Source organism: Pangasianodon hypophthalmus, chromosome 18, assembly GCF_027358585.1.
Source record: "Pangasianodon hypophthalmus isolate fPanHyp1 chromosome 18, fPanHyp1.pri, whole genome shotgun sequence".
Classification (NCBI taxonomy): domain Eukaryota; kingdom Metazoa; phylum Chordata; class Actinopteri; order Siluriformes; family Pangasiidae; genus Pangasianodon; species Pangasianodon hypophthalmus.
Window position 1 is genome coordinate 1155198 of NC_069727.1, and position 12932 is coordinate 1168129.

Below are 12932 nucleotides of genomic sequence, written 5' to 3' on the forward strand. Positions count from 1 at the left end.
AACTGGAGAACATTGGAACTGGAGAACAGTGGAACCGGAGAACAGTGGAACTGGAGAACAGAGGGAACTGGAGAATACTGGAACTGGAGAACACCGGAACGGGAGAACACCGGAACTGGAGAACAGAGGGAACTGGAGAACAGAGGGAACTGGAGAACACTGGAACTGGAGAACAGAGGGAACTGGAGAACAGTGGAACTGGAGAACAGAGGGAACTGGAGAACAGTGGAACTGGAGAACAGAGGGAACTGGAGAACACTGGAACTGGAGAACAGAGGGAACTGGAGAACAGAGGGAACTGGAGAACACTGGAACTGGAGAACAGAGGGAACTGGAGAACAGTAGAACTGGAGAACACTGGAACTGGAGAACAGAGGGGACTGGAGAACATAGGGAACTGGAGAACAGAGGGAACTGGAGAACAGAGGGAACTGGAGAACACTGGAACTGGAGAACAGTGGAACTGGAGAACAGAGGGAACTGGAGAACAGTAGAACTGGAGAACAGTAGAACTGGAGAACACTGGAACTGGAGAACATAGAGAACATAGAGAACTGGAGAACAGAGGGAACTGGAGAACAGTGGAACTGGAGAACAGAGGGAACTGGAGAACAGTGGAACTGGAGAACAGAGGGAACTGGAGAACACTGGAACTGGAGAACATAGAGAACTGGAGAACAGAGGGAACTGGAGAACACTGGAACTGGAGAACAGAGGGGACTTTTTTATCTAATGTAATTTAAAATATATATTTTTAAAGATTTAAGGAAACATAAAAGTAGAAAAATATTTTGTAGAAAAATTTCAGTGACAGAACACAGGACCTGTGGAACACTGGGTTTAAGGAAATTGGGTTATTTCTGGAGAAGTGAGAATTCAGGAACTAAATCCGGCCTCTGGTGCTGATACACCAGTGTAGGGGTGATGTGTGTTACTGCAGACGATTAAGCTGTGTGTGTGTGTGTGTGTGTGTGTGTAGTAGTGAGAGTGGTACTGCGCCTCCTGCTAGAGTGATAATTGGGTAATGCTTTTACACTTTCATAAAACCTGGAGAACTGGGAGAGATGGGATTTGGGTACGGCTCTCGGAATTTTTAGAGAATTGTTCTCAATTTAAAGTGAGACAGAAAGAAACAGATATAAAATCTGACCTGTATTTTATTAACGACTAGCATGGTGCACTCAGATACTTATATTAGCATGGTGCACTCAGATACTTATATTAGCATGGTGCACTCAGATACTTATATTAGCATGGTGCACTCAGACTAGCATGGTGCACTCAGATACTTATATTAGCATGGTGCACTCAGATACTTATATTAGCATGGTGCACTCAGATACTCATATTAGCATGGTGCACTCAGATACTCATATTAGCATGGTGCACTCAGATACTCATATTAGCATGGTGCACTCAGATACTCATATTAGCATGGTGCACTCAGATACTTATATTAGCATGGTGCACTCAGACTAGCATTGTGCACTCAGACTAGCATGGTGTACTGTAGTAGCATCATGTACTATACTAGCAAATATATATATATACACAAAAATATAAAGAATAGTCTTTTTATTTAATAAAAGTTTCATCTAAAAATAAATTTTATCAGAGATAGTAATTTTTTCCAGAATGACAGTGAATTTCAAATGGATCGATAAGTGACAACATGATGGAGGATAAAATCAGAATGGCGTGCTGTTCATGGATTTCTGTATTCTTGTTTTTGTGGGGGTTTTTTTCCATTGGAGCTCTTTTCATAAGACTTCAGCTTTGTAATGTGTGTGTGTGTGTGTGTGTGTGTGTGTGTGTGTGTGTGTGTGTGATGAATCATTCAGTAGCAGCTTGAAGGAGGTGTGTAAAGGGCAAGTGCTGACTTTAAACACAGATATAATCAGAGATCTTTGGCAAAGATTCTTTTGTGCTTCAAATCCTTGTTTAAACACACACACACACACACACACACACACACAATATTTAACAATAAAAACTACAGATTCAGTTCATTATTATTATTATTATTATTATTATTATTTAGCTCTAATAATGTATAGTTATTTACATTAAATTAATTTTAATGGATCTAAAACCCAGTTTAAATACCAGAATGTACAGTATTTTTATTCAGTCTTTCCCAGTGAAACTGACGCAGAACCTTTTATAAACCAAACTAGCATTACAGGAAACAGGTAACTAACAAATACCACCGAACACCAACAATCGCCATAACACCAACATTCAGCAACAAACAACGACATTCACCATCACCAACATTCTTCAAACACGTACACCCTCCATCAAACACCATCAAACACCTACACCCTCCATCAAACACCATCAAACACCTACACCCTCCATCAAACACTTACACCCTCCATCACCCTCCATCATACACCTACACCCTCCATCAAACACCTACACCCTCCATCAAACACCAACATTCTCCATCAAACACCTACACTCTCCATCAAACACTTACACCCTCCATCACCCTCCATCATACACCTACACCCTCCATCAAACACCAACATTCTCCATCAAACACCTACACCCTCCATCAAACACTTACACCCTCCATCACCCTCCATCATACACCTACACCCTCCATCAAACACCTACACCCTCTATCAAACACCAACATTCTCCATCAAACACCTACACCCTCCATCAAACACCAACATTCTCCATCAAACACCAACATTCTCCATCAAACACCAACACTGACCATCAAACACCAATAGGTGTAGGTGTTTGATGGAGAGTGTAGGTGTTTCATGGTGTTTGATGGAGGGTGTAGGTGTATGATGAAGGGTGATGGTGAGTGTAGGTGTTTGATGGAGGGTGATGGAGAGTGTAGGTGTTTGATGGTGAGTGTAGGTGTATGATGGAGGGTGATGGAGAGTGCAGGTGTTTGATGGAGGGTGATGGAGAGTGTAGGTGTTTGATGGTGAGTGTAGGTGTATGATGGAGGGTGATGGAGAGTGCAGGTGTTTGATGGTGAGTGTAGGTGTTTAATTGTGTTTGATTGTGAGTGTAGGTGTTTGATGGAGAGTGTAGGTGTTTGATGGAGAGTGTAGGTGTTTTATGGAGGGTGTAGGTGTTTGATGGAGGGTGATGGAGAGTGCAGGTGTTTGATGGTGAGTGTAGGTGTTTAATTGTGTTTGATTGTGTGTAGGTGTTTGATGGAGAGTGTAGGTGTTTTATGGAGGGTGTAGGTGTTTGATGGAGGGTGATGGAGAGTGCAGGTGTTTGATGGTGAGTGTAGGTGTTTAATTGTGTTTGATGGAGAGTGCAGGTGTTTGATGGAGGATGATGGAGAGTGCAGGTGTTTGATGGAGGGTGTAGGTGTTTGATGGAGGGTGTAGGTGTATGATGGAGGGTGATGGATAGTGCAGGTGTTTGATGGTGAGTGTAGGTGTTTAATTGTGTTTGTGAGTGTAGGTGTTTGATGGAGAGTGTAGGTGTTTGATGGAGGGTGATGGAGAGTGCAGGTGTTTGATGGTGAGTGTAGGTGTTTGATGGTGTTTGATGGAGAGTGTAGGTGTTTGATAGAGAGTGCAGGTGTTTAATTGTGTTTGATGGTGAGTGTAGGTGTTTAATGGAGAGTGTAGGTGTTTAATTGTGTTTGATTGTGAGTTTGATTGTGAGTGTAGGTGTTTGATGGAGAGTGCAGGTGTTTAATTGTGTTTGATGGTGAGTGTAGGTGTTTAATTGTGTTTGATGGTGAGTGTAGGTGTTTGATGGAGGGTGGTGGAGAATGCAGTTGTTTGATTGTGAGTGTAGGTGTTTAATTGTGTTTGATGGTGAGTGTAGGTGTTTAATTGTGTTTGATGGTGAGTGTAGGTGTTTAATTGTGTTTGATTGTGAGTGTAGGTGTTTAATTGTGTTTGATCGTGAGTGTAGGTGTTTGATGGTGAGTGTAGGTGTTTGATGGAGGGTGGTGGAGAATGCAGTTGTTTGATTGTGAGTGTAGGTGTTTAATTGTGTTTGATGGTGAGTGTAGGTGTTTAATTGTGTTTGATTGTGAGTGTAGGTGTTTAATGGAGAGTGCAGGTGTTTAATTGTGTTTGATTGTGAGTGTAGGTGTTTAATGGAGAGTGTAGGTGTTTATCTGAATATGGTCTGTCCTTTCAGCAGCACATTGATGCTCATTAGCACAGGCAGGTGATAATTACACTCTGATTCTTATCGTTCAGCCCCTCACATCACACATTTAATAAAGAGACACTTTCCTTTGTCCGAGTGTGTGTGTGTGTGTGTGTGTGTGTGTGTAATTACAGTTCTCTACAAAGTCTTTAATGTAAAAATCTGACTCACTGTGAGAGAGAAGCTAAACTGTACAGGTGCGCATTAGCATTATTCTGAGAACTCTCTCTCTCTCTCTCTCTCTCTCTCGCTCTCTCTCTCTCTCATTCTCTCTCACTCGTCCTCCTCCACATTCCCAGAATTCAGCTCGGCCGCCCACGTCCTGAACGAATAATTTAACGTGTCACCAGGAGCTGCTGTCAGTCCTGATCATCCTCAAACCTCCTCCTGCTGCTGTTCTCTCTACACATCCCTCTATCTGTCTCACTCTCTATCTGTCTGCTTCTCTATCTCTCTCTCTGCACATCCCTCTATCTCTATCTGTATGTCTCACTGTCTATCTGTCTCTTTATGTATCTCTGTCTATCTGTTTGTCTCTCACATCCCTCACTTTCTCTTAGTCTATCTCTCTGTCTTTTTTACTCTATTTCTCTCTCACTCTCCCTTCCTTTCTCTCATTCTCTCTCTCTCTCTCAATTTATTACTGTCCTTTCATTCTGCTTTTCTTTGTCTTTGTCTCTCTGTCTGGACATATCTCACCTTCTTTATATTCATTCCTCTCCCCTTTTTTTCTGCCTATCTGTACATCCCGCTTTCTTTATCTTTCCTTTTGTCCTCCTCTCATCTATCTGTTTCATTTTCTTCTCCCACCCTCTATCTCTATCTTTTATTTTTCATCTCTATGTCTCTCTACCTCTATGAAAGAGTGAGTGAAGTCAGCTGTGTAAACACTTCACCCCAACACTAATTAAAAGCTGTCATAGACGAGGACAAACACCACGATGTTCATGACACGGAAAAACGGAAAAACCCCTCAGTGTACACACACACACACACACACACACACACACAGCTGTATTTATTTTCCACAGTGACTAGGACAGCATCAAGTTTAATTAATAAACTATATAGTATATAGTACTGTATAGGGGTGAATAGGGTGTGTGGTTTGGGACACGCCCACAGTGGAGTGATGATGGTGTTATGTGCACTATATAGTGAACAGGGTGTGTGGTTTGGGACACACCCACAGTGGACTGATGATGGTGTTATGTGCACTATATAGTGAACAGGGTGTGTGGTTTGGGACACGCCCACAGTGGACTGATGATGGTGTTACGTGCACTATATAGTGAATAGGGGTGTGTGGTTTGCGACACGCCCACAGTGGACTGATGATGGTGTTACGTGCACTATATAGTGAACAGGGTGTGTGGTTTGGGACACGCCCACAGTGGACTGATGATGGTGTTACGTGCACTATATAGTGAATAGGGTGTGTGGTTTGCGACACGCCCACAGTGGACTGATGATGGTGTTATGTGCACTATATAGTGAACAGGGTGTGTGGTTTGGGACACGCCCACAGTGGACTGATGTGTAACTGTGTTTCATGATGTTCTTCCTCCTCCATTCTCATCCTGTACCATTTCTCTCTTCTCTCTCTCTCTTTTCTCTTGTCTGTAATTATCCTCCTCTCATGTGAATAATAACAGACTGAAGCAGATGGAGAAAGTCACTCACAAAGTCATAAAGATCACCGACTGACACAGGCAGGCCGGAAATTATTATTTTCAACATTTTGACATTGTGTTCTTGGCCGATACTGGTTCGTGAAGTCAACTTCTAGACTGTTTCTATGGCAACCACTTAAAGTTTCAGGGAAAAAAGTGTGAAATATGAAAAAGTTACTAAACTTGAGTGTCTTTTCAACATCCAGCAATGTCTGAACGAATAAAACACCGAACTGTCTGTGTGGGCGTGGCCAAATATTCTAATTAGCGCTCCGCCCTTGTTACTTGGTAAAATCAATACGATGGTTTATATCAGCTGAGAAGAGTGATGAATCAAGAATCAAAGTTTGAACTGAATCATTTAAGTGAGTCGTCATGATAACGACTCCTCAGGATTCATCCAGCGTAATGAATGATGACTGACCTGTCTGTCTCTCTGTCTGTCTCTCTGTCTCTCTGTCTGTCTCTCTCTCTCTGTCTGTCTCTCTGTCTCTCTGTCTCTCTCTCTCTCCCTCTCTCTGTCTCTGTCTGTCTCTCTCTCTCTGTCTGTCTCTCTCTCCCTCTCTCTGTCTCTGTCTGTCTCTCTCTCTCTGTCTGTCTCTCTCTCTCTGTCTGTCTCTCTCTCTGTCTCTCTCTCTCTCTCTCTCTCTCTCTCTCTCTGTCTCTATCTGTCTGTCTCTCTCTCTGTCTCTCTCTCTCTCTCTCTGTCTCTCTCTGTCTGTCTCTCTCTCTCTCTCTCTGTCTCTCTCTCTGTCTCTCTCTCTCTCTCTCTCTCTCTCTCTCTCTGTCTCTCTCTGTCTCTCTCTCTCTCTCTCTCTGTCTGTCTCTCAGCTCGTGCCTGGCTGTAGATTGTAGTGATGAGTCGGCGGGAGGCGTTAGTGGGGAACCCGGTGCCGAGTGCTGCGCCAGAGGTTCGGGTCAACAGCACTGAGTCGTCCTCTCCCGGAGCGGCCGCGCCCAAAGATGAGGCTTTCTCTAAACTCAAGGACAAGTTCATGAACGAACTCAACAAAATCCCACGTGAGTCTGAAAAACACACACACACTGTAACACACACACACACACTGTGACACACACACTGTGACACACACTGTGACACACACACTGTGACACACACACACACTGTGACACACACACACAGTCATGATGCTGGAGGACAGAGAGTCGGTAAAGAGAGTGAAAGTAAAGAGATAGAAACTAGAGCTAGTGAATAAAAAGAGGAAATGGACAGAAAGGAAGAGATAGATTGAAAGATTTGAAGAGGGAGAGAGAGAGATTAATAGTAAAGTGAGGCAGACAGAGAAAGAAAGCTAGAAGTGGGAAGGAGCAAGAGAGAGAGAGAGACAGAATGAGAGAATGGAAAAAAGAAGGGGAACCTGATGGAGGGAGAGATATAGAGAGAGAGACAGAGAATGAGAGAACTGAGCAAACAACACAGGAACCTGAAGGAACTGTAGACCAATAGAGAGAGAGAGAGAGAGAGAGAGAGAGAGATAGAGAGAGAGAATCTGCAGTGTCCTTGTGATTCATACAAAATTAAACAGTTCCATCATTCTTTTTATTTACAATGTACTAAAGTAGCAGATGAATGAATCCATCTCTCTCCCTCTATCTCTCTCTCTGTCTCTCTACCTGTATTGAATTACCCATAATGCCGTTTGGTGTGCTGGTGATGTAGTAACAGTACTCAGATCACGTAGGTTGTGTGTAAATATAGCGCAGTGTGTTCTCTCAGACAGGAAGTGACGCTGATTAAAGCACGATAAAGCTGAATGAAGCGTGATGAAGTGGGCGTGGCCTCGCTGTGACTGACGCAGTGATGTGTGTGCAGATCCGAGCAGAGTTTCCACTCACGTTAGCACTGTTCTCACACACACACACACACACACACACAGTATTATCTATCACGTGTGCAGGTAAACGCCTCAGACTTTCTCGTTATTCCTTTTTTTTTTCTAGACAAAAAACCGTTCAATTAAATTTAAAACATGGTGTTAAATGCCAGGTAAATATCGTTTCCTCCCTAAAACGAGAGGCTGATTTTTCCATCACAGCGCTGATTACCCACGGAAATGTGAGAGAAAGAGAAGGAAAGGGTCCTGAGACCTTCACACACACACACACACACACACACACACGTTAATGATCACATTGCTTTACTGTAGACAACTCTAAAATAAAGGGTTGCCGAGTCGGCCTCAGACGGATAAACCCCTTCTGAGAGTGAGCCAAGAGCCACTCCATTATAGTGCCTTAAATTACTGTTTTAGTCCCCCAACTCCATCACACACACACACACACACACACACACACACTCACACACTCTACTCCACAGCAGTGACTCTGCCACAGTCCAAAATCCCACCATTTTCTCCAAACGTTCTCCATCCGCTGTGGTTCTGCACTGGAGCTTAATGTCACTAACAGGAAATGGAAGCTTCTGTATAATATAATATAATATATAATTATATAATATAATATAATATAAACTCACTTGTTAGCAGAAACATTATTAAATATTTGTCTATAAATTTATTGTCAGTTTATTTTTGTCATCTCCATGTCTAGAATTTAAGAGAGCATGTTATTCTGCCTCGCTCTTCCTTTAGTGTATTTTTGTTGCCTCCGTGTTGTTCATTGTTGAGTATTGTGTATTTGTTGTCACTTCTGTGACATTTATCATTTAGAGTAAGTTTTTTTTTTCTTAGTTCCATCTCTTTCATTGTTAAATCTTAATTTTTTTGGTATTTATGGCTTGTATATTATTTATTGTGGGCATTTTTTTGTTACTTTGACATTTAGCAGGAGTATTTTTGTTACTTCCTGCTCGTTTATCGGTTTATCGGCTTACTATTTTGTCATTTATGGCTCATGCATCATGAGGATTTTTGTTACTTCCTCTCTTGGTCATTGTTTTTCATGAGTATTTTCATTCTTTCTGCTTCATTCATCATTTAGTGTGTGTATACAGTGTGAGCATTTATAGTTTATTTGTGACTATTTTTGATATTTCCGCCCAGTTTCTGGCTTATTGTGCGTTTATTAATATTATTATTAAACTCTGACCTTGTGTGAGTATTATTACTTGTTGATCATTTTTAATACTCCCTCGTCATTAATAGATTCGAATTGATTTGTATATTTATGTATTTATTTTTAACAAAGACTTATTCGGCTACTTTATGAGTCTGATTATGAGCCATGCAGTTTGCATGATATTAGCTATATGTCTCTGTTGCTGTTGAGCTACATTAGCATTTTTTAGACAAAACTGTGGTGAAGTTCAGCAGGATAATGAGGCAGGCTGCTTTTACTTCCACTACCACAACCAGAGAAAATGGCTGCTGAAAGCAGGCGCTGTTTATTTATTCTGTTGCTGCCGGAGTGTGAGAGAGAAACTCAGTGTAAAAATGTGGCTCTTCGTGGCCGCTTTTCCTCGCTGCACCCCTGCGCCATGGCATGTTGTGGTGAAGTCCATAAATATTCAGGAAGGACTCATCTGTGGCCCGCTGTCACTGCAGCTCATATGACTAACAGTCACTTTCCGTTCACGGCAGCCGTCACACACTCGGCTGTGCAAAATCACACAGACAGGTAACGCTGCACCTGACACACACACTCCATCACACCACCTTCCCAATTTACACACTCAATCCCTAACGCTAGCCGAGATGTGACTAACGAGCAACAGATGGCCGTCTATCTGTCTGTCTATCCATCCATGGATTCAAATCAGCAATTAAACTGGTACAAACAAGCTACGATTCAAAATAAGCAGCGCAAATTTCCCAAAGTTCTGATAAAATGTGTCTGTAATAATTATGGAAATAATGTCATATGCAAAATAGGAAGAGGAAAGATTATGTAAATTAGGGTTGTGCAAGCGTTAATTGTTCTTGATAACCGTGACGAGTTCAGATCCTGAAGAGCCTTTTCCTTACTTCCACCTCACTCGTCTTTCAGCACCAGGATTTCTGCTACTTTTCTCCTCACTCGTCTTTCAGCACCAGGATTTCTGCTACTTTTCTCCTCACTCGTCTTTCAGCACCAGGATTTCTGCTACTTTTCTCCTCACTCGTCTTTCAGCACCAGGATTTCTGCTACTTTTCTCCTCACTCGTCTTTCAGCACCAGGATTTCTGCTACTTTTCTCCTCACTCGTCTTTCAGCACCAGGATTTCTGCTACTTTTCTCCTCACTCGTCTTTCAGCACCAGGATTTCTGCTACTTTTCTCCTCTCTCGTCTTTCAGCACCAGGATTTCTGCTACTTTTCTCCTCACTCGTCTTTCAGCACCAGGATTTCTGCTACTTTTCTCCTCTCTCGTCTTTCAGCACCAGGATTTCTGCTACTTTTCTCCTCACTCGTCTTTCAGCACCGGGATTTCTGCTACTTTTCTCCTCACTCGTCTTTCAGCACCGGGATTTCTGCTTCTTCCACATTGTTCATTATTTAGCATGAATATTGTTGCAACTTCAATATAGCATTCTTCATAGTTTACAATCTTGCTACTTTTACCTGGTTTATTGTTTACCATATGGTATTTCTGACACCTCTGCCTCTTTTATTACTTGTACTTTTGTAACTTCTGCCTCGTTCATTATTTAGCATGAATATTTTTGTTACTTCCACATTGCTCATTGTTTACAGTTTATTGTATTTTTGAGTATTTTTCTTTATTTCTTCTCTTTAAAAAACTGATTATAATACAGTAAGAAGGTAAAATGAGTGTGTAGACATGAGTGTGTGTCTGATTTACATGAGGTCAGTGTGATGAAAACATTTCTTTAGCTCACTGAATGTTGATATCAGAGGTATAAACACATGGTGAATATTACATCATACTTTACTGCACTAATAATAATTCATAATTACAAGAAATCACTATGACATCATTTGAAGAACTATCTGTGAGTGTAAATAAGTTTCTACAAATTTAATACCTGCCCTTCAGTCGTATTAATTTACACACCTGATGAGGTTAATTGATTTTGCATTGACTCCGCCCACTGTTTTACACTTTTAGATCGAAACACCCCAAATTAAATATTCATTAAGATTTACAAATAAAGTGGACAAGAAATCTTTACTCAAGACTCAATCCTCTGTAGTGCTTGTTAGTAAATGAGCTTGGAGATTGTTTTGATTATTTTTTTATGAAGTTCTCACTTGATGAACACAAACGTTTTGTCCATCGGTTCCTCAGAGTTGCAGGTCAGATTCAGACTGTTCACCTTCCCTGACTCGTACAAAGATCGATGCATTCTAATGGACTGAGATTTGGTTTGCAGGCTCACAGTCATGTTCAGTGTGTTTACACCAGTGTGTGTGTTCACATTTAACACAATATCCGATTCCAGACGAGAGAAATGATGGAATTATTGACGTGTTTGTGGTCAGATGAAAACGATTTCGTACAGAATTTCAATGTCGTGTTAACAGATGGACTCGATAGTATAGAAGAGAAATATGTTCAAATGTGTGTGTTTTTTTAATAAGCACGGTGAAATATTTGTAAACTAGGTGGCTCAGAGGCTTCAGAAGATGTTACTTTTTTTAAAAAAAATAATAAAAATGTATGCTCTAAGCACATACCATGATGCCATGTTGACAGGTTTTTTTATATACTCGAGCATCCTCACTGCCTCAGACGCTGTAGAACCCAAAAACATCTGTTGACATCTTCATGGATTTCATGCATTTATTTAAATCTAGAAGTTTCTAGAACATTCTCATCCACTCACTTGTTCAAGCAGCTCATCGGTTCTTTCACGTGACATTAATCCACACTCACATGGCGGTTTAACCAAAGTGAATTACGTAAACATTTTCATCCACTTAGGGGAAAAATGTAAACAATCTAAACAATCATTTTTTAGTATATGTGTCAGAGATTAATCTAAAACTAAGAAACGAGTTACTGAACATTATAAAGCATATAACATTAGAAAGTTGGTGTCTGTTGGTATTTAGTCATGAATTTACAGTCATTTACAATCAAACACCAATAAACACCAAAATTCACCATCAAACACTAACATGCTAACCATGGGTTTATATTGTAATTATATTATATTTTGGGTTTATATTGTAATTATATTATATTTTGGGTTTATATTGTAATTATATTATATTTTGGGTTTATATTGTAATTATTATTATATTTGGGGTTTATATTGTAATTATTATTATATTTTGGGTTTATATTGTAATTATATTATATTTTGGGTTTATATTGTAATTATATTATATTTTGGGTTTATATTGTAATTATATTATATTTTGGGTTTATATTGTAATTATATTATATTTTGGGTTTATATTGTAATTATATTATATTTTGGGTTTATATTGTAATTATTATTATATTTTGGGTTTATATTGTAATTATATTATATTTGGGGTTTATATTGTAATTATATTATATTTGGGGTTTATATTGTAATTATATTATATTTTGGGTTTATATTGTAATTATTATTATATTTGGGGTTTATATTGTAATTATATTATATTTTGGGTTTATATTGTAATTATATTATATTTTGGGTTTATATTGTAATTATATTATATTTTGGGTTTATATTGTAATTATTATTATATTTGGGGTTTATATTGTAATTATTATTATATTTGGGGTTTATATTGTTCTGTAAAAGAACGACTGAGCCTCATTAATCAGTGTGAATGAAGAATAACATTGTAGAGATTGCCAGCAATCACACACAGAAATGACACACCAATGCAGTGTTTGGGTGTTGTGGTGTTTGTTGGACAAATGTGGGTTGTTGTTGCTCTTGGTTGCTCAAAGTTCATCTGACGAAAAAGGCAAAAAAAAAAAAAAAAGTGGTGCCATATTTATGAAAAATACAGCACCATCAGATGGTAATTAATGTTGAATTCAGGTGTTTGATGACATTTGATGGTATTTGTCAGGCATTTGATGTTAATAAACTTTATTATAGCCGTTTTTGTGTTGAATAATTCTCCCATAATTCCTTGATTGAGCCCGAAGCCCCTGCAGCGAATAATCATTAACCTCTCAGTGCAGATCCAGCCTGAGCCGTTATTACACACTCAACCACAATTATCCTAAATAATAAAGACAAAAA

At 39.8% G+C, this 12932-nt stretch overlaps 1 protein-coding gene across 3 annotated transcripts in view; it reads left to right on the top strand.

Moving 5' to 3' along the window:
* The window catches only part of syt1a (synaptotagmin Ia), a 232393-nt gene that overhangs the window by 167415 nt on the left and 52046 nt on the right, over nt 1-12932 (top strand). For all 3 annotated transcript variants that reach the window (XM_034313332.2, XM_053241617.1, XM_034313330.2), the window contains one exon: nt 6654-6842. In XM_034313332.2, the coding sequence (XP_034169223.1) occupies nt 6680-6842 (163 nt within the window). In that variant the 5' untranslated portion in view covers nt 6654-6679. The remainder of the gene's footprint in view (nt 1-6653; nt 6843-12932) is intronic.